This window comes from Bombina bombina, chromosome 12 (assembly GCF_027579735.1).
Source record: "Bombina bombina isolate aBomBom1 chromosome 12, aBomBom1.pri, whole genome shotgun sequence".
Classification (NCBI taxonomy): Eukaryota; Metazoa; Chordata; class Amphibia; order Anura; family Bombinatoridae; genus Bombina; species Bombina bombina.
This window is the reverse complement of record NC_069510.1, coordinates 10,250,753-10,278,001: the sequence shown is the minus strand read 5'-3', so window position 1 is coordinate 10,278,001 and position 27,249 is coordinate 10,250,753. Positions and strand designations below refer to the sequence as shown.

Below are 27,249 nucleotides of genomic sequence, written 5' to 3'. Positions count from 1 at the left end.
AACAAAGCAAAATTGGTGATAAAAGTAAATTGGAAAATTGTTTAAAATTACATGCTCTATCTGAATCTTGAAAGTTTATTTTGGCCTAGACTGTCCCTTTAATCCCCCTACACCGCCGCCAGCTATATTAAATGTATTAACCCCTAATCTAATCCCCCTACACCGCCTCCAGCTATATTAAATGTATTAACCCCTAATTTAATCCCCCTACACCGCCGCCAGCTATATTAAATGTATTAACCCCTAATCTAATCCCCCTACACCGCCGCCAGCTATATTAAATGTATTAACCCCTAATCTAATCCCCCTACACCGCCGCCAGCTATATTAACTATATTAACCCTAATAATATTAGGGTTAATATAGTTTATATCGTTATTATATTATATATATATATATTAAGTATAATAACCCTATCTAACTCTAACATCCCTAACTAAATTCTTATTAAAATAAATCTAATTAATAATAATATTATTATTATTATTAATTAAAATATTCCTATTTAAATCTAAATACTTACCTATAAAATAAACCCTAAGATAGCTACAATGTAATTAATAATTACATTGTAGCTATTTTAGGGTTTATATTTATTTTACAGGTAACTTGGTATTTATTTTAACTAGGTACAATAGCTATTAAATAGTTAATAACTATTTAATAGCTACCTAGTTAAAATAATTACCAATTTACCTGTAAAATAAATCCTAACCTAAGTTACAAATACACCTACACTATCAATAAATTAAATAAACTACAAATATCTAAACTAAAATACAATTAAATAAACTAAACTAAATTACAAAAACAAACAAACACAAAATTACATGCATGCCCCAAAGAAATCAGCTCTTTTGCCTGTAAATAAAAACACAATACCACCCCCCAACATTACAACCCACCACCCACATACCCCTACTCTAACCCAAACCCCCCTTAAATAAACCTAACACTACCCCCCTGAAGATCTCCCTACCTTGTCTTCAATTAAGCGGCAGAGAAGAAGTCTTCCATCCGGCGGTGTCTTCATCCAAGCGGCAAAGAAGAAGTCTTCCATCCGGCGATGTCTTCAATCAAGCGGCAGAGAAGAAGTCTTCCATCCGGGCGATGTCTTCAATCAAGCGGCAAAGAAGAGGTCCTCCATCGGGGTGAAGTTTTCTTCCAAGCGGCATCTTTAATCTTCTTTCTTCACTCCTCCGACGCAGAACATCCATCCGGCACGACGACTTCCCGACGAATGAGGTTCCTTTAAATGACATCATCCAAGATGGCGTCCGTCAAATTCCGATTGGCTGATAGGATTCTATCAATCAGATTCAAGTTCAATCGGATTGGCTGAACCAATCAGCCAATCGGATTGAACTTGAATCTGATTGGCTGTTTCAATATAGCTGGCGGCGGTATAGGGGGATTAGATTAGGGGTTAATTAATTTAATATAGCTGGCGGCGGGGTAGGGGGATTAAATTAGGGGTTAATAATTTTAATATTGCTGCTGGCGGGGTAGGGGGGATTAGATTAGGGGTTAATAATTTTAATATAGCTGGCGGTGGTGTAAGGGGCTCACATTAGGGGGTAGTTAATGTAGGTGGCGGCGGGGTAGGAGTTCACATTAGGGGGTAGTTAATGTAGGTGGCGGCGGGGTAGGAGCTCACATTAGGGGGTAATATAGATAATGTAGGTGGCGGCGGGGTCCGGGAGCAGCGGTTTAGGGGTTAATATATTTTTTATTGTTAGGATAGTGAGGGGGGATAGCAGATAGAGGGTTAGACGTGTTGGGCTATGTTTGGGAGGCATGTTAGACAGTTTACCCCAAACTTTCGATCCCTGAGGGCAGGTAGGGCCACAGCAGGGCTGTGGCAAGGTGCTGAGGTTTTTTTTTTTTCCGTATTTGGGCCTATTTTCAATCCGGTTTGGACATTAAGGGATTAATTGTTAAAAAAAAAATGTGGTGCAATCTTAACTACCTATTGTGTGCCTACATACAAAATTTTGAAAAATGTGGTGCATGTTTAGGCGTTTTTGCAGAATGTGTATGCTTTTTTTCTCTTAAAGGCACAGTACCGTTTTTTAAGATTATTTTTTTTCACTAAATAAAGTGTGTTCATGCTTGTTTGTAGTCATTACTAGCCTGTTCAACATGTCTGACATTGAGGAAAGTCAATGTTTAATATGTTTAGAAGCCATTGTGGAACCTCCACTTAGAATGTGTCCCTCATGCACTGAAAGGTCAATAAATTGTAAAGAACATATTTCAGCTACTAAAAGTATGTCACAGGATGATTCTCAGTCAGAAGAGAATCAGGTTATACCATCTAATTCTCCCAAAGTTTCACAACCGTTAACGCCCGCACAAGCGACGCCAAGTACTTCTAGTGCGTCTAATTCTTTCACCCTGCAGGATATGGCCGCAGTTATGAATACTTCCTTCACTGAGGTTTTATCTAAGCTGCCGAGGTTGCAGGGGAAACGCAGTAGGTCTGGTGTGAGAACAAAAACTGAGCCCTCTGACGCTTTATTAGCCATATCCGATGTACCCTCACAATGTTCTGATGTGAGAGATTTGCTGGCTGAGGGAGAGATTTCTGACTTGGGAAATATGTTCCCTCAGACAGATTCAGATATGACGGCTTTTAAATTTAAACTAGAACACCTCCGCTTATTGCTCAGGGAGGTTTTAGCGACTCTGGATGATTGTGACCCTATTGTAGTTCCAGAGAAATTGTGTAAAATGGACAAATTCCCAGAGGTTCCTGCCTACACTGATTTTTTTCCAGTCCCTAAGAGGATTTCGGAAATTGTTACTAAGGAGTGGGATAGACCAGGTATTCCGTTCGCTCCCTCTCCTACTTTTAAGAAAATGTTTCCCATATCATACGCCGTGTGGGACTCGTGGCAGACGGTCCCTAAGGTGGAGGGAGCTATTTCTACCCTGGCTAAGCGTACAACTATACCTATTGAGGGTCTCCTGAAGAAAATATTGGTTCTTCAAGGTTTTCTTCTCCAACCTATAGCGTGCATTGTTCCTGTAACTACTGCAGCGTCCTTTTTGGTTCGAGGCTCTGGAAGAGTCTCTTCAGGTTGAGACTACATTAGAGGATATTCTAGATAGAATTAGGGCTCTCAAGCTAGCTAATTCTTTCATTACAGATGCCGCTTTTCAATTGGCTAAATTAGCTGCGAAGAATTCAGGTTTTGCCATTTTAGCGCATAGAGCGTTATGGCTTAAGTCCTGGTCTGCTGATGTGTCATCAAAAGCTAAGCTTTTAGCCATCCCTTTCAAGGGTAAGACCCTATTCGGGCCTGAACTGAAAGAGATCATTTCAGACATCACTGGAGGGAAAGGCCATGCCCTTCCTCAGGATAAGATGAATAAGATGAGGACCAAACAAAATAATTTTCATTCCTTTCGAAACTTCAAGGTGGTCCCTTTTCCTCTGCCGCAAAGCAAGAGGGGAATTTTGCTCAATCCAAGTCAGTCTGGAGACCTAACCAGACTTGGAACAAGGCTAAACAGGCTAGAAGCCCGCTGCTTGCTACCAAGACAGCATGAAGGGGTAGCCTCCGATCCGGGACCGAATCTAGTAGGGGGCAGACTTTCTTCGCTCAGGCTTGGGCAAGAGACGTTCAGGACTCCTGGGCTTTAGAAATAGTAACCCAGGGGTATCTTCTAGATTTCAAAGATTCTCTCCCAAGGGGGAGATTCCATCTTTCTCAATTTTCTGTAGAACCAGACAATAAGAGAGGCGTTCTTACGCTGCGTAGAAGACCTATATTCCATGGGAGTGATCTGCCCAGTTCCGAATACAGAACAGGGGCAAGGGTTCTACTCCAATCTGTTTGTGGTTCCCAAAAAAGAGGGAACTTTCAGACCAATTTTGGATCTCAAGAACTAAACAAATTCCTCAGAGTCCCATCCTTCAAGATGGAGACCATTCGGACTATTTTGCTAATGATCCAGGAGGGTCAATATATGACCACCGTGGACTTATAGGATGCATATCTACACATTCCTATCCACAAAGATCATCACCAGTTCCTCAGGTTCGCCTTTCTGGACAAACATAATTTTCACAAAGGTGCTAGGGTCCCTTCTGGCGGTTCTAAGGCCGCAGGGTATAGCTGTGGCGCCTTATCTGGACGATATCTTAATCCAGGTGTCAATTTACCAATTAGCCAAGTCTCACACGGACATCGTGTTGGCTTTTCTAAGATCTCATGGGTGGAAGGTGAACGTGCAAAAGAGTTCGCTTATCCCTCTCACAAGAGCTCCATTTCTGGGAACTCTGATAGATTCGGTGGACAAGAAAATTTTTCTGATGGAGGTCAGGAAATCAAAGATTTTATGCATCTGCCGAGCTCTTCATTCCATTCCTCGGCCGTCAGTGGCTCAGTGTATGGAGGTAATCGGTTTAATGGTAGTAGCACTGGACATAGTTCCGTTTGCTCGCTTGCATCTCAGACCACTGAAACTTTTCATGCTCCAACAGTGGAATGGGGATTATGCAGATTTATCTCTTCGGATAAATATGGACCAAGAGACCAGAGACTCTCTTCTTTGGTGGTTGTCACAGGATCATCTGTCAGGGAATGTGTTTCCGCAGGCCAGCATGGGTCATAGTGACGACGGACGCCAGGCTGTTGTGCTGGGGTGCAGTCTGGGATTCCCTGAAAGCACAGGGATTGTGGACTCAGGAGGAGGCTCTCCTCCTTATAAATATTCTAGAAATATTCAATGCGCTTCAGGCGTGGCCTCAGCTGGCGTCGGCCAGATTCCTAAGATTCCAGTCGGACAATATCACGACTGTAGCATATATCAATCATCAAGGGGGAACAAAGAGTTCTCTAGCGATGATAGAGGTTTCCAAAATAATTCAATGGGCAGAGTCTCACTCTTGCCATCTATCAGCAATCTATATCCCAGGAGTGGAGAACTGGGAAGCAGATTTTCTAAGTCGTCAGACTTTTCATCCGGGGGAGTAGGAACTCCATCCAGAGGTGTTGCACAATTGATTCAGCAATGGGGCACACCAGAATTGGATCTGATGGTGTCTCGTCAGAATGCCAAACTTCCTCGATACGGGTCCAGGTCAAGGGATCCTCAGGCAGTACTGATAGATGCTCTAGCAGTACCCTGGTTGTTCAACCTGGCTTATGTGTTTCCACCATTTCCTCTCCTTCCTCGTTTGATTGCCAGAATCAAACAGGAGTAGAGTTTTGGTGATTTTGATAGCACCTTCGTGGCCACGCAGGACTTGGTATGCAGACCTGGTGGACATGTCATCTCTTCCACCATGGACTCTGCCACTGAGACAGGACCTTCTGGCTGAAGGTCAGTTCCAGCATCCAAATCTAGTTTCTCTGCTTGGAGATTGAACGCTTGATCTTTTCTAAGCTGGGGTTCTCTGAGTCGGTCATAGATACCTTGATTCAGGCTCGAAAGCCTGTCACTAGGAAAATTTATCATAAGATATGGCGTAAATATCTTTATTTGTGTGAATCCAAAGGCTACTCATGGAGTAAGATCAGGATTCCTAGGATTTTGTCCTTTCTCCAAGAAGGATTGGAGAAGGGATTGTCAGCTTGTACCTTAAAAGGACAGATATCTGCTTAGTCTATTCTATTGCACAAGCGTCTGGCAGATGTCCCAGACGTTCAGGCGTTCTGTCAGGCTTTAGTTAGAATCAAGCCTGTGTTTAAACCTGTGGCTCCGCCATGGAGTTTGAATTTAGTTCTTAAAGTTCTTCAAGGGGTTCCGTTTGAACCCATGCATTCCATAGATATTAAGCTTCTATCTTGGAAAGTTCTGTTTCTAGTTGCTATCGCTTCAGCTCGAAGAGTTTCTGAACTATCTGCATTACAATGCGACTCGCCTTATCTTGTTTTCCATGCTGATAAGGTGGTTTTGCGTACCAAACCTGGGTTCCTCCCTAAGGTTGTTTCTAACAGGAATATCAATCAGGAAATTGTTGTTCCTTCTCTGTGTCCTAATCCTTCTTCTGAGAAGGAACGTCTGTTGCACAACTTGGACGTGGTTCGTGCTTTGAAGTTTTATCTGCAGGCAACCAAAGATTTTCGTCAAACATCTTCTTTGTTTGTTGTCTATTCTGGAAAGCGTAGAGGTCAAAAGGCTACGGCTACCTCTCTTTCCTTTTGGCTGAAAAGCATCAACCGTTTGGCTTATGAGACTGCTGGACAGCAGCCTCCTGAAAGAATTACAGCTCACTCTACTAGAGCGGTGGCTTCCACATGGGCTTTTAAAAATTATGCTTCTGTTGAACAAATTTGTAAGGCTGCGACTTGGTCTTCGCTTCATACCTTTTCCAAATTTTACAAATTTGATACTTTTGCTTCTTCGGAGGCTATTTTTGGGAGAAAGGTTTTGCAAGCAGTGATGCCTTCCATTTAGGTTCCTATCTTGTCCCTCCCTTCATCCGTGTCCTAAAGCTTTGGTATTGGTATCTCACAAGTAAGGATGAAACCGTGGACTCGGTACATCTTGCAAAAGAAAACAAAATTTATGCTTACCTGTTAAATTTCTTTCTTTTGCGATGTGCCGAGTCCACGGACCGCCATGTCTATTCAAGACAGATAGAATTTTTATTGAAAACTTCAGTCACCTCTGCACCTTATAGTTTCTCCTTTTTCTTCCTTGGCCTTCGGTCAAATGACTGGGGGTTGCAGTTAAGGGGGAGCTATATAGACAGCTCTGCTGTGGTGCTCTCTTTGCCACTTCCTGTTAGGAAGAATAATATCCCACAAGTAAGGATGAAACCGTGGACTCGGTACATCGCAAAAGAAAGAAATTTATCAGGTAAGCATAAATTTTGTTATATATGTATCTGTGTATGTATGTGTGCTTTTGGTGTAACTCAGCTGGTTATCCGTATCCTCAGTACCTGGTGCAAGCTAAACAATATGTAACTATTTCTGCAAGGTTATATTTTTTATATATTGTACATGGTAAAGCACTGAACAGTAGTTTCTTTTTAAAGGACAAGGGCTTATGTTATTATTATTATCGGTTATTTGTAGAGCGCCAACAGATTCCGCAGCGCTAATATGTTGGAATGTTAATGTGCTTTTCAGACAGATGCGTACATAATGACCTGTGTTTGTTACCTATCATGACAATATTACTCTTCGCCTGTAGGTGACACTCGGCAAGGTGCTGAAAGTTATAGTGGTGATGCGAAGCCTCTTCATTGACCGGACCATAGTGAAAGGCTACAACGAGAATGTTTATACAGAGGATGGCAAGGTGAGACTGGCTAAACAGGCTGAGGAAACATTACAGACCTTCACAACCTGGGAGTGAGTGTATATTAGGTGAATCTCACAGCAGATGAGACCCTCTTTCTGGTTCCCAGGTCTTTATCTTCTGATGATAATGTAGGTGTCTCTTTGCATAGCCAGATAAACAGCTCACAAGCTAAAGTTGTCCGTTCTGAAATAAACTTAGGGACCTCAGCATATTGACGTTTCTTAGATCATCTCGCCAGTGCGGAGAGCTTTAGATCCTCAAAGCCATAGTGAGACGTTGTACTGACGTCCTCTTGCTGAGCCTACACTCCTCCTGTGTCTGCCCCCTGCCCTACACAACCTCCACTGGGAAATTCTAGGTGTTTTTCACTAGGGTTTCTAACAGTGGACGTTTTAAATGTGACACAAACTTAAAGTAAAAGAAAAGTGATTTTTATGTGTTGGTAACTGCAGTTGGCACATTGTTAAAGCACTTCTCGGTAATATCTGTAAAATTGTGTGCAGACGATGCCAGACTACATAGCCAGCATACTGCAGCTTGTGATTGGCCAATCCTGGCACACCACTTACAGAGTGGTCATTGCTTGTGCACACATCCTTACATTAAGTCATTTGTATTAGACAAATACATGTGATATTTAACCTGATGATTGATGCACTGTTTGTGAGTTCCCTATCCAGTAACTGGTTAGATGCTGAAGCACCTACAAAAAGTGTGAAGGGTGAGGTAGGTGTAAATTTATTACTTACCGTACCCGTCTACTGCCTCAGCTGCCCGGTGCGTTAGAGGCTCCTTAAACGGGCAGTGCCAGCCCTCTCCCAACTCTTCCTAGAACACATTAGTATTAGGTTCAGGTTCACAGGCTCATTACAGCCAGCACTATGCTTTCCTGGACCCAAAGGCCACATTATAATGAGAGGAGAATGTTCCAGAAAGTGTCATTAGTATGCGCCTGATTTACCTTTGCTGGCTGTATAAAGAGGTATGCTGTGTGAATTGTTTATTAGGTAAAGAGTTTATTGTGTGGTATTGGGGGCTGCCTGGCAAACATTCACTTGTCTATTTATCCATACATATTTATACTCCCTTATTGTTCTAATGTTGCCCTAGCAGGTAGGTTATGTTAGGTGAGCACAATCAATACTTTAGTAGTTCGAATGTTCCCAGCGTGTTTGTGCAGATCTTTGTGTACAACCAGTACAGAGTACACTACCAGAGAGACACGAGATCAGAGGCCTGTTACTGTTACACACATAATCCATGGAAAAACATAAATAAATGACACGAGCTTTGTAACATTGAATAGCCATGAACAAATTGCGATCTATTTAAGCGTCGTGGATTGTGGGATTTGCAGTGCATGGCTTCTGTTAGCCCAGCTTGAGCTTGTTGTGTGAGCCGGGTACGGATTCCTTAATGTGATGTCTGCTGCATACCTGGCGCAGGAAGTTGTCCTGGATCTCCTGGGTAATGTAACGCATTGAAGGTAACAAGCACTCCAGCTCTTCGTTGCACTGCAGTTGAGGAAAGCTAAGCGTCTTTATTACATTCTCTTGTTAAGCAGCACTACAGATTCCTTAATTACCCCACATAAACAAGGGATAGCTGCTCACATCATGCCAGCCGCAGCAAGTGAAAAGCGCACAGCTATCAAAGCTGAGCTTCAAAGATCACCAGAGCTGTCTCTGGGGTAATTTCTGATCCCTGCTTCCCTACCACTTCAAAGGCAGGCGTTTTACACATATGGGAGGGGGCGCTCCAGCGGAGAGGGTGCAGAATTTGATTTCTATAATAGGGGCTGGCACCATCCCTGTTTAATATAAGATGCAAGGAAGGTTGTGATTTGTTATCGACTTTGAATTCATTTTGATGACCTTGAGAAAACAGCATTGTGTTCTTTATTACTTGTATAGCAGACTGACTGCAGGCTTACTTAGTAGATGGGATTCAGTAATAGACCACATACTGTGTATCGGAGAGGGGTCACAGAGAGTCAGTAAAAGACCACATGCTGTTTATAGGAGAGGGGTCACAGAGAGTCAGTAATAGACCACATACTGTGTATAGGAGAGGGGTCACAGAGAGTCAGTAATAGGCCACATACTGTGTATCGGAGAGAGGTCACAGAGAGTCAGTAATAGACCACATACTGTGTATAGGAGAGGGGTCACAGAGAGTCAGTAATAGACCACATAGTGTGTATCGGAGAGGGGTCACAGAGAGTCAGTAATAGACCACATACTGTGTATCGGAGAGAGGTCACAGAGAGTCAGTAATAGACCACATGCTGTTTATAGGAGAGGGGTCACAGAGAGTCAGTAATAGACCACATACTGTGTATCGGAGAGGGGTCACAGAGAGTCAGTAATAGCCCACATACTGTGTATAGGAGAGGGGTCACAGAGAGTCAGTTAAAGACCACATGCTGTGTATAGGAGAGGGGTCACAGAGAGTCAGTAATAGACCACATACTGTGTATCGGAGAGGGGTCACAGAGAGTCAGTAATAGACCACATACTGTGTATAGGAGAGGCGTCACAGAGAGTCAGTAAAAGACCACATGCTGTTTATAGGAGAGGGGTCACAGAGAGTCAGTAATAGACCACATACTGTGTATCGGAGAGGGGTCACAGAGAGTCAGTAATAGACCACATACTGTGTATCGGAGAGAGGTCACAGAGAGTCAGTAATAGACCACATACTGTGTATAGGAGAGGGGTCACAGAGAGTCAGTAATAGACCACATACTGTGTATCTGAGAGGGGTCACAGAGAATCAGTAAAAGACCACATACTGTGTATCGGAGAGAGGTCACAGAGAGTCAGTAATAGACCACATGCTGTTTATAGGAGAGGGGTCACAGAGAGTCAGTAATAGACCACATACTGTGTTTCGAAGAGGGGTCACAGAGAGTCAGTGAAAGACCACATACTGTGTATAGGAGAGGGGTCACAGAGAGTCAGTAATAGACCACATACTGTGTATCGGAGAGGGGTCACAGAGAGTCAGTAATAGACCACATACTGTGTATAGGAGAGGGGTCACAGAGAGTCAGTAAAAGACCACATGCTGTTTATAGGAGAGGGGTCACAGAGAGTCAGTAATAGACCACATACTGTGTATCGGAGAGGGGTCACAGAGAGTCAGTAATAGAACACATACTGTGTATCGGAGAGAGGTCACAGAGAGTCAGTAATAGACCACATACTGTGTATAGGAGAGGGGTCACAGAGAGTCAGTAATAGACCACATACTGTGTATCGGAGAGGGGTCACAGAGAGTCAGTAATAGACCACATACTGTGTATCGGAGAGAGGTCACAGAGAGTCAGTAATAGACCACATGCTGTTTATAGGAGAGGGGTCACAGAGAGTCAGTAATAGACCACATACTGTGTATGGGAGAGGGGTCACAGAGAGTCAGTAATAGACCACATACTGTGTATCGGAGAGGGGTCACAGAGCGTCAGTAAAAGACCACATACTGTTTATAGGAGAGGGGTCACAGAGAATCAGTAAAAGACCACATACTGTGTATAGGAGAGGGGTCACAGAGAGTCAGTAAAAGACCACATACTGTTTATAGGAGAGGGGTCACAGAGAGTCAGTAAAAGACCACATACTGTTTATAGGAGAGGGGTCACAGAGAGTCAGTAAAAGACCACATACTGTGTATCGGAGAGGGGTCACAGAGAGTCAGTAAAAGACCACATACTGTGTATCGGAGAGGGGTCACAGAGAGTCAGTAAAAGACCACATACTGTGTATCGGAGAGGGGTCACAGAGAATCAGTAAAAGACCACATACTGTGTATCGGAGAGGGGTCACAGAGAGTCAGTAAAAGTCCACATACTGTGTATCGGAGAGGGGTCACAGAGAGTCAGTAAAATACCACATACTGTGTATCGGAGAGGGGTCACAGAGAGTCAGTAAAAGACCACATACTGTGTATCGGAGAGGGGTCACAGAGAGTCAGTAAAAGACCACATACTGTGTATCGGAGAGGGGTCACAGAGAGTCAGTAAAAGACCACATACTGTGTATCGGAGAGGGGTCACAGAGAGTCAGTAAAATACCACATACTGTGTATCGGAGAGGGGTCACAGAGAGTCAGTAAAAGACCACATACTGTGTATCGGAGAGGGGTCACAGAGAGTCAGTAAAATACCACATACTGTGTATCGGAGAGGGGTCACAGAGAGTCAGTAAAAGACCACATACTGTGTATCGGAGAGGGGTCACAGAGAGTCAGGAAAAGACCACATACTGTGTATCGGAGAGGGGTCACAGAGAGTCAGTAATAGACCACATACTGTGTATAGGAGAGGGGTCACAGAGAGTCAGTAATAGACCACATACTGTGTATAGGAGAGGGGTCACAGAGAGTCAGTAAAAGACCACATACTGTGTATCGGAGAGGGGTCACAGAGAGTCAGTAAAAGACCACATACTGTGTATCGGAGAGGGGTCACAGAGAATCAGTAAAAGACCACATACTGTGTATCGGAGAGGGGTCACAGAGAGTCAGTAAAAGTCCACATACTGTGTATCGGAGAGGGGTCACAGAGAGTCAGTAAAATACCACATACTGTGTATCGGAGAGGGGTCACAGAGAGTCAGTAAAAGACCACATACTGTGTATCGGAGAGGGGTCACAGAGAGTCAGTAAAAGACCACATACTGTGTATCGGAGAGGGGTCACAGAGAGTCAGTAAAAGACCACATACTGTGTATCGGAGAGGGGTCACAGAGAGTCAGTAAAATACCACATACTGTGTATCGGAGAGGGGTCACAGAGAGTCAGTAAAAGACCACATACTGTGTATCGGAGAGGGGTCACAGAGAGTCAGTAAAATACCACATACTGTGTATCGGAGAGGGGTCACAGAGAGTCAGTAAAAGACCACATACTGTGTATCGGAGAGGGGTCACAGAGAGTCAGGAAAAGACCACATACTGTGTATCGGAGAGGGGTCACAGAGAGTCAGTAATAGACCACATACTGTGTATAGGAGAGGGGTCACAGAGAGTCAGTAATAGACCACATACTGTGTATAGGAGAGGGGTCACAGAGAGTCGGGAAAAGACCACATACTGTGTATCGGAGAGGGGTCACAGAGAGTCAGTAATAGACCACATACTGTGTATCGGAGAGGGGTCACAGAGAGTCAGTAATAGACCACATACTGTGTATAGGAGAGGGGTCACAGAGAGTCAGTAATAGACCACATACTGTGTATCGGAGAGGGGTCACAGAGAGTCAGTAATAGACCACATACTGTGTATCGGAGAGGGGTCACAGAGAGTCAGTAATAGACCACATACTGTGTATCGGAGAGGGGTCACAGAGAGTCAGTAAAAGACCACATACTGTGTATCGGAGAGGGGTCACAGAGAGTCAGTAAAAGACCACATACTGTCTATCGGAGAGGGGTCACAGAGAGTCAGTAAAAGACCACATGCTGTTTATAGGAGAGGGGCTGCATGGTAGCTCAGTAACAAACCACATGTAGTGTGGAGGAGAAGGGCTGCAGGGTAGCTCAGTAACAAACCACATGCAGTGTGTAAGAGAAGGTCTGCAGGGTAGCTCAGTAACAAACCACATGTAGTGTGTAAGAGAAGGGCTGCAGGGTAGCTCAGTAACAAACCACATGCAGTGTGTAAGAGAAGGGCTGCAGGGTAGCTCAGTAACAAACCACATGTAGTGTGTAACAGAAGGGCTGCAGGGTAGCTCAGTAACAAACCACATGTGTGTAAGAGAAGGGCTGCAGGGTAGCTCAGTAACAAACCACATGCAGTGTGTAAGAGAAGGGCTGCAGGGTAGCTCAGTAACAAACCACATGTGTGTAAGAGAAGGGCTGCATGGTAGCTCAGTAACAAACCACATGTAGTGTGGAGGAGAAGGGCTGCAGGGTAGCTCAGTAACAAATCACATGCAGTGTGTAAGAGAAGGGCTGCAGGGTAGCTCAGTAATAAACCACATGTAGTGTGTAAAAGAAGGGCTGCAGGGTAGCTCAGTAGCAAACCACATGTAGTGTGGAGGAGAAGGGCTGCAGGGTAGCTCAGTAACAAACCACATGTAGTGTGGAGGAGAAGGGATGCAGGGTAGCTCAGTAGCAAACCACATGCAGTGTGGAGGAGTAGGGCTGCAGGGTAGCTCAGTAACAAACCACATGTGTGTAAGAGAAGGGCTGCAGGGTAGCTCAGTAGCAAACCACGTAGTGTGGAGGAGAAGAGCTGCAGGGTAGCTCAGTAACAAACCACATGCAGTGTATATAAGTTAGTAATAGACTTCATGTTTTTTTTAGGAGATGGAGTCAGTAACAGACCACATGTTGTGTATAGGAGAGAGGCTACAGGGAGTCAGTAACAGACCACATGTGTATAGGAGATAGGCTACAGAGAGTCAGTAACAGACCACATGTTGTGTATAGGAGAGAGGCTACAGGGAGTCAGTAACAGACCACATGTTGTGTATAGGAGAGAGGCTACAGGGGGTCAGTAACAGACCACATGTTGTGTATAGGAGAGAGGCTACAGGGAGTCAGTAACAGACCACATGTTGTGTATAGGAGAGAGGCTACAGGGAGTCAGTAACAGACCACATGTGTATAGGAGAGAGGCTACAGGGAGTCAGTAACAGACCACATGTTGTGTATAGGAGAGAGGCTACAGGGAGTCAGTAACAGACCACATGTTGTGTATAGGAGAGAGGCTACAGAGAGTCAGTAACAGACCACATGTGTATAGGAGAGAGGCTACAGGGAGTCAGTTACAGACCACATGTTGTGTATAGGAGAGAGGCTACAGGGAGTCAGTAACAGACCACATGTTGTGTATAGGAGAGAGGCTACAGGGAGTCAGTAACAGACCACATGTTGTGTATAGGAGATGCTACAGGGAGCCAGTAACAAACCACACATTGTATGTAGGAGAGAGGCTGCAGAGAGTCAGTATCAGACCACGCATTGTATATAGGAGAGAGGCTGCAGAGAGTCAGTAATAGACCACATGTTATGTATAGGAGAGAGGCTACAGGGAGTCAGTAACAGACCACATGTTGTGTATAGGAGAGAGGCTACAGGGAGTTAGTAACAGACCACATGTTGTGTATAGGAGAGAGGCTACAGGGAGTCAGTAACAGACCACATGTTGTGTATAGGAGAGAGGCTACAGGGAGTTAGTAACAGACCACATGTTGTGTATAGGAGAGAGGCTACAGGGAGTCAGTAGCAGACCACATGTTGTGTATAGGAGAGAGGCTACAGGGAGTCAGTAACAGACCACATGTTGTGTATAGGAGAGAGGCTACAGGGTGTCAGTAACAGACCACATGTTGTGTATAGGAGAGAGGCTACAGGGAGTCAGTAACAGACCACATGTTGTGTATAGGAGAGAGGCTACAGGGGGTCAGTAACAGACCACATGTTGTGTATAGGAGAGAGGCTACAGGGAGTCAGTAACAGACCACATGTTGTGTATAGGAGAGAGGCTACAGGGAGTCAGTAACAGACCACATGTGTATAGGAGAGAGGCTACAGGGAGTCAGTAACAGACCACATGTTGTGTATAGGAGAGAGGCTACAGGGAGTCAGTAACAGACCACATGTTGTGTATAGGAGAGAGGCTACAGAGAGTCAGTAACAGACCACATGTTGTGTATAGGAGAGAGGCTACAGGGTGTCAGTTACAGACCACATGTTGTGTATAGGAGAGAGGCTACAGGGAGTCAGTAACAGACCACATGTTGTGTATAGGAGAGAGGCTACAGGGAGTCAGTAACAGACCACATGTTGTGTATAGGAGAGAGGCTGCAGAGAGTCAGTATCAGACCACACATTGTATATAGGAGAGAGGCTGCAGAGAGTCAGTAACAGACCACATGTTGTGTGTAGGAGAGAGGCTACAGGGAGTCAGTAACAGACCACATGTTGTGTATTGGAGAAAGGCTACAGGGAGTCATTAACAGACCACATGTTGTGTATAGGAGAGAGGCTACAGGGAGTCAGTAACAGACCACATGTTGTATATAGGAGAGAGGCAACAGAGAGGCAACAGAGAGTCAGTAACAGACCACATGTGTATAGGAGAGAGGCTACAGGGAGTCAGTAACAGACCACATGTTGTGTATAGGAGAGTGACTATAAGGAGTCAGTAACAGACCGCGTGTTGTGTATAGGAGAGAGGCTACAGGGAGTCAGTAACAAACCACATGTGTATAGGAGAGAGGCTGCAGGGAGTCAGTAACAAACCACATATGTATAGGAGAGAGGCTACAGGGAGTCAGTAACAAACCACATGTGTATAGGAGAGAGGCTACAGGGAGTCAGTAACAAGCCACATGTGTATAGGAGAGAGGCTACAGGGAGTCAGTAACAAACCACATGTGTATAGTAGAGAGGCTACAGGGTGTCAGTAACAGACCACATGTTATGTATAGGAGAGAGGCTACAAGGAGTCAGTAACAGACCGCATCTTGTGTATAGGAGAAAGGCTACAGGTTACCAGCAACAGACCACATGTTGTGTATAGGAGAGAGGCTACAGAGAGTCAGTAACAGACCACATGTTGTGTATAGGAGAGAGGCTACAGGGTGTCAGTAACAGACCACATGTTGTGTATAGGAGAGAGGCTACTTGGAGTCAGTAACAGACCACATGTTGTGTATAGGAGAGAGGCTACAGGGAGTCAGTAACAGACCACATGTTGTGTATAGGAGAGAGGCTACAGGGAGTCAGTAACAGACCACATGTGTATAGGAGAGAGGCTACAGGGAGTCAGTAACAGACCGCATCTTGTGTATAGGAGAGAGGCTACAGGGAGTCAGTAACAGACCACATGTGTATAGGAGAGAGACTACAGGGAGACAGTAACAGACCACATGTGTATAGGAGAGAGACTACAGGGAGTCAGTAACAGACCGCATCTTGTGTATAGGAGAGAGACTACAGGGAGTCAGTAACAGACCACATCTTGTGTATAGGAGAGAGGCTACGGGGAGTCAGTAACAGACCACATGTGTATAGGAGAGAGACTACAGGGAGACAGTAACAGACCACATGTGTATAGGAGAGAGACTACAGGGAGTCCGTAACAGACCGCATCTTGTGTATAGGAGAGAGACTACAGGGAGTCAGTAACAGACCGCATCTTGTGTATAGGAGAGAGGCTACGGGGAGTCAGTAACAGACCACATGTGTATAGGAGAGAGACTACAGGGAGACAGTAACAGACCACATGTGTACAGGAGAGAGACTACAGGGAGTCCGTAACATACCGCATCTTGTGTATAGGAGAGAGGCTACAGGGAGTCAGTAACAGACCGCATCTTGTGTATAGGAGAGAGGCTACAGGGAGTCAGTAACAGACCACATGTTGTGTATAGGAGAGAGACTACAGGGAGTCAGTAACAGACCGCATCTTATGTATAGGAGAGAGGCTACAGGGAGTCAGTAACAAACCACATGTGTATAGTAGAGAGGCTACAGGGTGTCAGTAACAGACCACATGTTATGTATAGGAGAGAGGCTACAAGGAGTCAGTAACAGACCGCATCTTGTGTATAGGAGAAAGGCTACAGGTTACCAGCAACAGACCACATGTTGTGTATAGGAGAGAGGCTACAGAGAGTCAGTAACAGACCACATGTTGTGTATAGGAGAGAGGCTACAGGGTGTCAGTAACAGACCACATGTTGTGTATAGGAGAGAGGCTACTTGGAGTCAGTAACAGACCACATGTTGTGTATAGGAGAGAGGCTACAGGGAGTCAGTAACAGACCACATGTTGTGTATAGGAGAGAGGCTACAGGGAGTCAGTAACAGACCACATGTGTATAGGAGAGAGGCTACAGGGAGTCAGTAACAGACCACATGTGTATAGGAGAGAGGCTACAGGGAGTCAGTAACAGACCACATGTGTATAGGAGAGAGACTACAGGGAGTCAGTAACAGACCACATGTTGTGTATAGGAGAGAGGCTACAGAGAGTCAGTAACAGACCACATGTGTATAGGAGAGAGGCTACAGGGAGACAGTAACAGACCACATGTTGTGTATAGGAGAGAGGCTACAGGGAGTCAGTAACAGACCACATGTGTATAGGAGAGAGGCTACAGGGAGTCAGTAACAGACCGCATCTTGTGTATAGGAGAGAGGCTACAGTGAGTCAGTAACAGACCACATGTGTATAGGAGAGAGACTACAGGGAGACAGTAACAGACCACATGTGTATAGGAGAGAGACTACAGGGAGTCAGTAACAGACCGCATCTTGTGTATAGGAGAGAGACTACAGGGAGTCAGTAACAGACCACATCTTGTGTATAGGAGAGAGGCTACGGGGAGTCAGTAACAGACCACATGTGTATAGGAGAGAGACTACAGGGAGACAGTAACAGACCACATGTGTATAGGAGAGAGACTACAGGGAGTCCGTAACAGACCGCATCTTGTGTATAGGAGAGAGACTACAGGGAGTCAGTAACAGACCGCATCTTGTGTATAGGAGAGAGGCTACGGGGAGTCAGTAACAGACCACATGTGTATAGGAGAGAGACTACAGGGAGACAGTAACAGACCACATGTGTATAGGAGAGAGACTACAGGGAGTCCGTAACATACCGCATCTTGTGTATAGGAGAGAGGCTACAGGGAGTCAGTAACAGACCGCATCTTGTGTATAGGAGAGAGGCTACAGGGAGTCAGTAACAGACCACATGTTGTGTATAGGAGAGAGACTACAGGGAGTCAGTAACAGACCGCATCTTATGTATAGGAGAGAGGCTACAGGGAGTCAGTAACAAACCACATGTGTATAGTAGAGAGGCTACAGGGTGTCAGTAACAGACCACATGTTATGTATAGGAGAGAGGCTACAAGGAGTCAGTAACAGACCACATCTTGTGTATAGGAGAAAGGCTACAGGTTACCAGCAACAGACCACATGTTGTGTATAGGAGAGAGGCTACAGAGAGTCAGTAACAGACCACATGTTGTGTATAGGAGAGAGGCTACAGGGTGTCAGTAACAGACCACATGTTGTGTATAGGAGAGAGGCTACTTGGAGTCAGTAACAGACCACATGTTGTGTATAGGAGAGAGGCTACAGGGAGTCAGTAACAGACCACATGTTGTGTATAGGAGAGAGGCTACAGGGAGTCAGTAACAGACCACATGTGTATAGGAGAGAGGCTACAGGGAGTCAGTAACAGACCGCATCTTGTGTATAGGAGAGAGGCTACAGGGAGTCAGTAACAGACCACATGTGTATAGGAGAGAGACTACAGGGAGACAGTAACAGACCACATGTGTATAGGAGAGAGACTACAGGGAGTCAGTAACAGACCGCATCTTGTGTAAAGGAGAGAGACTACAGGGAGTCAGTAACAGACCACATCTTGTGTATAGGAGAGAGGCTACAGGGAGTCAGTAACAGACCACATGTGTATAGGAGAGAGACTACAGGGAGACAGTAACAGACCACATGTGTATAGGAGAGAGACTACAGGGAGTCCGTAACAGACCGCATCTTGTGTATAGGAGAGAGACTACAAGGAGTCAGTAACAGACCGCATCTTGTGTATAGGAGAGAGGCTACGGGGAGTCAGTAACAGACCACATGTGTATAGGAGAGAGACTACAGGGAGACAGTAACAGACCACATGTGTATAGGAGAGAGACTACAGGGAGTCCGTAACATACCGCATCTTGTGTATAGGAGAGAGGCTACAGGGAGTCAGTAACAGACCGCATCTTGTGTATAGGAGAGAGGCTACAGGGAGTCAGTAACAGACCACATGTTGTGTATAGGAGAGAGACTATAGGGAGTCAGTAACAGACCGCATCTTATGTATAGGAGAGAGGCTACAGGGAGTCAGTAACAGACCACATGTGTATAGGAGAGAGACTACAGGGAGACAGTAACAGACCACATGTTATGTATAGGAGAGAGGCTACAGGGAGTCAGTAACAGACCACATGTTGTGTATAGGAGAGAGGCTACAGGGAGTCAGTAACAGACCACATGTTGTGTATAGGAGAGAGGCTACAGGGAGTTAGTAACAGACCACATGTTGTGTATAGGAGAGAGGCTACAGGGAGCCAGTAACAAACCACATGTTGTGTATAGGAGAGAGGCTACAGGGAGTCAGTAAGAGAGAGGCTACAGGGAGTCAGTAACAGACCACATGTTGTGTATAGGAGAGAGGCTACAGGGTGTCAGTAACAAACCACATGTGTATAGGAGAGAGGCTACAGGAAGTCAGTAACAGACCACATGTTTTGTATAGGAGAGAGGCTACAGTGTGTCGGTAACAACAGACCACATGTTGTGTATAGGAGAGAGGCTACAGGGTGTCAGTAACAAACCACATGTGTATAGGAGAGAGACTACAGGGAGTCAGTAACAGACAACATGTTATGTATAGGAGAAAGGCTATAGGGAGTCAGTAACAGACCACATGTTGTGTATAGAAGAGAGGCTACAGGGAGTCAGTAACAGACCACATGTTGTGTATAGGAGAGAGGCTACAGGCTGTCAGTAACAGACCACATGTTGTGTATAGGAGAGAGGCTACAGGGAGTCAGTAACAGACCACATGTTGTGTATAGGAGAGAGGCTACAGGGAGTCAGTAACAGACCACATGTTGTGTATAGGAGAGAGGCTACAGGGAGTCAGTAACAGACCACATGTTGTGTATAGGACAGAGGCTACAGGGAGTCAGTAACAGACCACATGTGTATATGAGAGAGGCTACAGGGAGTCGGTAACAGACCACATATTGTGTATAGGAGAGAGGCTACAGAGAGTCAGTAACAGACCACATGTTGTGTATAGGAGAGAGGCTACAGAGAGTCAGTAACAGACCACATGTGTATAGGAGAGAGGCTACAGGGTGTCAGTAACAATCCACATGTGTATAGGAGAGAGGCTACAGGGGGTCAGTAACAGACCACATCTTGTGTATAGGAGAGAGGCTACAGGGAGTCAGTAATAGACCACATGTTGTGTATAGGAGAGAGGCTACAGGGTGTCAGTAACAGACCACATGTTGTGTATAGGAGAGAGGCTACAGGGTGTCAGTAACAGACCACATGTGTATAGGAGAGAGGCTACAGGGTGTCAGTAACAAACCACATGTGTATAGGAGAAAGGCTATAGGGAGTCAGTAACAGACCACATGTTGTGTATAGGAGAGAGGCTACAGGGAGTCGGTAACAGACCACATGTTGTGTATAGGAGAGAGGCTACAGGGAGTCAGTAATAGACCACATGTTATGTATAGGAGAAAGGCTATAGGGAGTCAGTAACAGACCACATGTTATGTATAGGAGAAAGGCTATAGGGAGTCAGTAACAGACCACATGTTGTGTATATGAGAGAGGCTACAGGGTGTCAGTAACAGACCACATGTTGTGTATAGGAGAGAGGCTACAGGGAGTCAGTAACAGACCACATGTTGTGTATAGGAGAGAGGCTACAGGGAGTCAGTAACAGACCACATGTTGTGTATAGGAGAGAGGCTACATGGAGTCAGTAACAGACCACATGTTGTGTATAGGAGAGAGGCTACAGGGAGTCAGTAACAGACCACATATGTGTGTATAGGAGAGAGGCTACAGGGAGTCAGTAACAGACCACATGTTGTGTATAGGAGAGAGGCTCCATGGAGTCATTAACAGACCACATGTTGTGTATAGGAGAGAGGCTACAGGGAGTCAGTAACAGACCACATGTGTATAGGAGAGAGACTACAGGGAGTCAGTAACAGACCACATGTTGTGTATAGGAGAGAGGCTACAGGGAGTCAGTAATAGACCACATGTTGTGTTATAGGAGAGAGGCTACAGGGAGTCAGTAACAGACCACATGTTGTGTATAGGAGAGAGGCTACAGGGAGTCAGTAACAGACCACATGTTGTGTATAGGAGAGAGGCTACAGGGAGTCAGTAACAGACCACATGTGTATAGGAGAGAGGCTACAGGAAGTCAGTAACAGACCACATGTTGTGTATAGGAGAGAGGCTACAGGGAGTCAGTAACAGACCACATGTTGTGTATAGGAGAGAGGCAACAGAGAGGCAACAGAGAGTCAGTAACAGACCACATGTGTATAGGAGAGAGGCTACAGGGAGTCAGTAACAGACTGCATGTTGTGTGTAGGAGAGAGGCTACAGGGAGTCGGTAACAGACCACATGTTGTGTATAGGAGAGTGACTATAAGGAGTCAGTAACAGACCGCGTGTTGTGTATATGAGAGAGGCTACAGGGAGTCAGTAACAAACCACATGTGCATAGGAGAGAGACTACAGGGAGTCAGTAACAAACCACATGTGTATAGGAGAGAGGCTACAGGGAGTCAGTAAAAAACCACATGTGTATAGGAGAGAGGCTACAGGGAGTCAGTAACAAACCACATGTGTATAGGAGAGAGGCTACAGGGAGTCGGTAACAAACCACATGTGTATAGGAGAGAGACTACAGGGAGTCAGTAACAAACCACATGTGTATAGGAGAGAGGCTACAGGGAGTCAGTAACAAACCACATGTGTATAGTAGAGAGGCTACAGGGTGTCAGTTTCAGACCACATGTTATGTATAGGAGAGAGGCTACAAGGAGTCAGTAACAGACCGCATCTTGTGTATAGGAGAAAGGCTACAGGTTACCAGCAACAGACCACATCTTGTGTATAGGAGAAAGGCTACAGGTTACCAGCAACAGACCACATGTTGTGTATAGGAGAGAGGCTACAGAGAGTCAGTAACAGACCACATGTTGTGTATAGGAGAGAGGCTACAGGGTGTCAGTAACAGACCACATGTTGTGTATAGGAGAGAGGCTACAGGGAGTCAGTAACAGACCACATGTTGTGTATAGGAGAGAGGCTACAGGGAGTCCGTAACAGACCACATGTTGTGTATAGGAGAGAGGCTACAGGGAGTCAGTAACAGACCACATGTGTATAGGAGAGAGACTACAGGGAGTCAGTAACAGACCGCATCTTGTGTATAGGAGAGAGACTACGGGGAGTCAGTAACAGACCGCATCTTGTGTATAGGAGAGAGGCTACGGGGAGTCGGTAACAGACCACATGTGTATAGGAGAGAGACTACAGGGAGACAGTAACAGACCACATGTGTATAGGAGAGAGACTACAGGGAGTCCGTAACAGACCGCATCTTGTGTATAGGAGAGAGACTACAGGGAGTCAGTAACAGACCGCATCTTGTGTATAGGAGAGAGGCTACGGGGAGTCAGTAACAGACCACATGTGTATAGGAGAGAGACTACAGGGAGACAGTAACAGACCACATGTGTATAGGAGAGAGACTACAGGGAGTCCGTAACATACCACATCTTGTGTATAGGAGAGAGGCTACAGGGAGTCAGTAACAGACCGCATCTTGTGTATAGGAGAGAGGCTACAGGGGGTCAGTAACAGACCACATGTTGTGTATAGGAGAGAGACTACAGGGAGTCAGTAACAGACCACACCTTGTGTATAGGAGAGAGGCTACAGGGAGTCAGTAACAGACCACATGTTGTGTATAGGAGAGAGGCTACAGGGAGTCAGTAACAGACCACATGTTGTGTATAGGAGAGAGGCTACAGGGAGTTAGTAACAGACCACATGTTGTGTATAGGAGAGAGGCTACAGGGAGCCAGTAACAAACCACATGTTGTGTATAGGAGAGAGGCTACAGGGAGTCAGTAAGAGAGAGGCTACAGGGAGTCGGTAACAGACCACATGTTGTGTATAGGAGACAGGCTACAGGGTGTCAGTAACAAACCACATGTGTATAGGAGAGAGGCTACAGGGAGTCAGTAACAGACCACATGTTGTGTATAGGAGAGAGGCTACAGTGTGTCAGTAACAGACCACATGTTGTGTATAGGAGAGAGGCTACAGGGTGTCAGTAACAAACCACATGTGTATAGGAGAGAGACTACAGGGAGTCAGTAACAGACAACATGTTATGTATAGGAGAAAGGCTATAGGGAGTCAGTAACAGACCACATGTGTATAGGAGAGAGGCTACAGGGAGTCAGTAACAGACCACATGTTGTGTATAGGAGAGAGGCTACAGGGAGTCAGTAATAGACCACATGTTGTGTATAGGAGAGAGGCTACAGGGAGTCAGTAATAGACCACATGTTATGTATAGGAGAGAGGCTACAGGCTGTCAGTAACAGACCACATGTTGTGTATAGGAGAGAGGCTACAGGGAGTCAGTAACAGACCACATGTTGTGTATAGGAGAGAGGCTACAGGGAGTCCGTAACAGACCACATGTTGTGTATAGGAGAGAGGCTACAGGGAGTCAGTAACAGACCACATGTTGTGTATAGGAGAGAGGCTACAGGGAGTCAGTAACAGACCACATGTTGTGTATAGGAGAGAGGCTACAGGGAGTCAGTAACAGACCACATGTGTATAGGAGAGAGGCTACAGGGAGTCAGTAACAGACCACATATTGTGTATAGGAGAGAGGCTACAGAGAGTCAGTAACAGACCACATGTTGTGTATAGGAGAGAGGCTACAGAGAGTCAGTAACAGACCACATGTGTATAGGAGAGAGGCTACAGGGTGTCAGTAACAATCCACATGTGTATAGGAGAGAGGCTACAGGGGGTCAGTAACAGACCACATCTTGTGTATAGGAGAGAGGCTACAGGGAGTCAGTAATAGACCACATGTTGTGTATAGGAGAGAGACTACAGGGTGTCAGTAACAGACCACATGTTGTGTATAGGAGAGAGGCTACAGGGTGTCAGTAACAGACCACATGTGTATAGGAGAGAGGCTACAGGGTGTCAGTAACAAACCACATGTGTATAGGAGAAAGGCTATAGGGAGTCAGTAACAGACCACATGTTGTGTATAGGAGAGAGGCTACAGGGAGTCGGTAACAGACCACATGTTGTGTATAGGAGAGAGGCTACAGGGAGTCAGTAATAGACCACATGTTATGTATAGGAGAAAGGCTATAGGGAGTCAGTAACAGACCACATGTTATGTATAGGAGAAAGGCTATAGGGAGTCAGTAACAGACCACATGTTGTGTGTTTGAGAGAGACTACAGGGTGTCAGTAACAGACCACATGTTGTGTATAGGAGAGAGGCTACAGGGAGTCAGTAACAGACCACATGTTGTGTATAGGAGAGAGGCTACAGGGAGTCAGTAACAGACCACATGTTGTGTATAGGAGAGAGTCTACAGGGAGTCAGTAACAGACCACATGTTGTGTATAGGAGAGAGGCTACAGGGAGTCAGTAACAGACCACATGTTGTGTATAGGAAAGAGGCTACAGGGAGTCAGTAACAGACCACATGTTGTGTATAGGAGAGAGGCTACAGGGAGTTAGTAACAGACCACATGTTGTGTATAGGAGAGAGGCTCCATGGAGTCATTAACAGACCACATGTTGTGTATAGGAGAGAGGCTACAGGGAGTAAGTAACAGACCACATGTGTATAGGAGAGAGACTACAGGGAGTCAGTAACAGACCACATGTTGTGTATAGGAGAGAGGCTACAGGGAGTCAGTAATAGACCACATGTTGTGTTATAGGAGATGCTACAGGGAGCCAGTAACAGACCACATGTTGTGTATAGGAGAGAGGCTACAGGGAGCCAGTAACAGACCACATGTTGTGTATAGGAGAGATGCTACAGGGAGCCAGTAACAGACCACATGTTGTGTATAGGAGAGAGGCTACAGGGAGTCAGTAACAGACCACATGTTGTGTATAGGAGAGAGGCTACAGGGAGTCAGTAACAGACCACATGTTGTGTATAGGAGAGAGGCTACAGGGAGTCAGTAACAGACCACATGTGTATAGGAGAGAGGCTACAGGGAGTCAGTAACAGACCACATGTTGTGTATAGGAGAGAGGCTACAGGGAGTCAGTAACAGACCACGTTGTGTATAGGAGAGAGGCTACAGGGTGTCAGTAACAGACCACATGTTGTGTATAGGAGAGAGGCTACAGGGAGTCAGTAACAGACCACATGTTGTGTATAGGAGAGAGGCTACAGGGAGTCAGTAACAGACCACATGTTTATAGGAGAGAGGCTACAGGGAGTCAGTAACAGACCACATGTGTATAGGAGAAAGACTACAGGGAGTCAGTAACAGACCACATGTTGTGTATAGGAGAGAGGCTACAGGGAGTCAGTAATAGACCACATGTTGTGTATAGGAGAGAGGCTACAGGGAGTCAGTAACAGACCACATGTTGTGTATAGGAGAGAGGCTACAGGGAGTCAGTAACAGACCACATGTTGTGTATAGGAGAGAGGCTACAGGGAGTCAGTAACAGACCACATGTTGTGTATAGGAGAGAGGCTACAGGGAGTCAGTAACTCTGGGGTATTCAGTTTTACCAGGGACTTCTAGAATCAATTTGCGCACTAATCCTAGCCCAGTGAAGCAATATTGCTAGCGCACCACTTGTAAACTGTGCCATAGTTGTAACATTTCCCCTAACACACACATTCCTGTTTTGTTATTGCAGCTTGACATATGGTCGAAATCCAATTACCAAGTTTTCCAAAAGGTAAGAACTGACTTGTTTTTTTTTTTATTTGATGATGACCTAAACTGTAGGCTGGCATACAATAGACTATAGATTATGTACACAGTTCCCAGATACCAAGTGGGATCTTCTTACTAGAATGTTATGTTTTATCGGGGGTGTATACTGACAGATAGCCATCTATAGAGACAGCACAGATTTAGAGAGATAAGTAGATATGTTTATAGGGCATGGGAGAGAGATACATATAGTGGGAACCAATAGGCCTACCTAAATCAGTCTATCAGTGTATTGTAAAATTGTTTCCCTCTAATGTGTTTTAAATGAATTGTTATACAAACAGTATGCAGCAGAAATGACTCCTTTTAGGTTTATTTTTGTATACACAATAGCTTTTTTGTTATTTTAAACCACAGCCCATTAAATAGACTGTACAATAAATATACCAAATACCACAAAGAAAAATAGTGAAATAAATGTGATCATCAAATATTACAAAATAAAAAAGTGAAAAAAAATAAAAATAAAAATAAAATAAATTATGCTTCACTTTTTGATTTTGTAATATTTGATTATCACATTAAAATAGACTGACTTTGCAGGGAAAGCAATCCTCCTTATCTTATCACTTTCTGTACACACAAAAGCTTCCTTATCTTATCCCAGTCTATATACCAAACCCCAATACTTAGAACAATTGCAAATTAACATATTACTTATCTCTCCTAACCCCCACTGGGGGTGCAATTACTGATGCTGGCTATGTTTACACCACATGCATATAGCTAATACTTAGGTATTGAGATGTTATAAATAGGTGGGGAAACTACAGGCAAAATTCAGCTATTTTGAATGTCAAAATAAAGGTAAAGGGGCTATTTGTAACCAATTTTGTACATTATAAGCAGTTAAAATAAATTATTGAGGCAAATTAAATAGAAAAAAAAAACATTTTTACAGTACAAACAGGGCATAGAACAAACTATGTGTTTGCAGTTAATACTACGGATAGGCTTTTCACTAACCTCTAATAAAAATACAAGTTTTTCTATTCTATTGCAGCTAATATTTACTGTATATAATGTATCAATACCCTATGCATAAACCCATCAAAACATGATTATCCATGATTTATTTTATTTTTTATTATTGTTATTCTGTGCAGGTTTTTCTCTAACTTCCAATCAGATTGTCGGATAGTAAAATAGCGTCATTTCTCCAACATAGGTGTGTCCGGTCCACGGCGTCATCCTTACTTGTGGGATATTCTCTTCCCCAACAGGAAATGGCAAAGAGCCCAGCAAAGCTGGTCACATGATCCCTCCTAGGCTCCGCCTACCCCAGTCATTCTCTTTGCCGTTGTACAGGCAACATCTCCACGGAGATGGCTTAGAGTTTTTTAGTGTTTAACTGTAGTTTTTATTATTCAATCAAGAGTTTG

At 44.8% G+C, this 27,249-nt stretch overlaps 1 protein-coding gene across 1 annotated transcript in view; it reads left to right on the top strand.

The window, feature by feature from the left end:
* MED27 (mediator complex subunit 27) overlaps positions 1 to 27,249 on the top strand; it is a 742,931-nt gene that overhangs the window by 630,271 nt on the left and 85,411 nt on the right. Inside the window, exons 5-6 of the mRNA XM_053695497.1 lie at positions 7,156 to 7,263; positions 25,788 to 25,829. Coding sequence (XP_053551472.1) covers positions 7,156 to 7,263; positions 25,788 to 25,829 — 150 coding nt within the window. The remainder of the gene's footprint in view (positions 1 to 7,155; positions 7,264 to 25,787; positions 25,830 to 27,249) is intronic.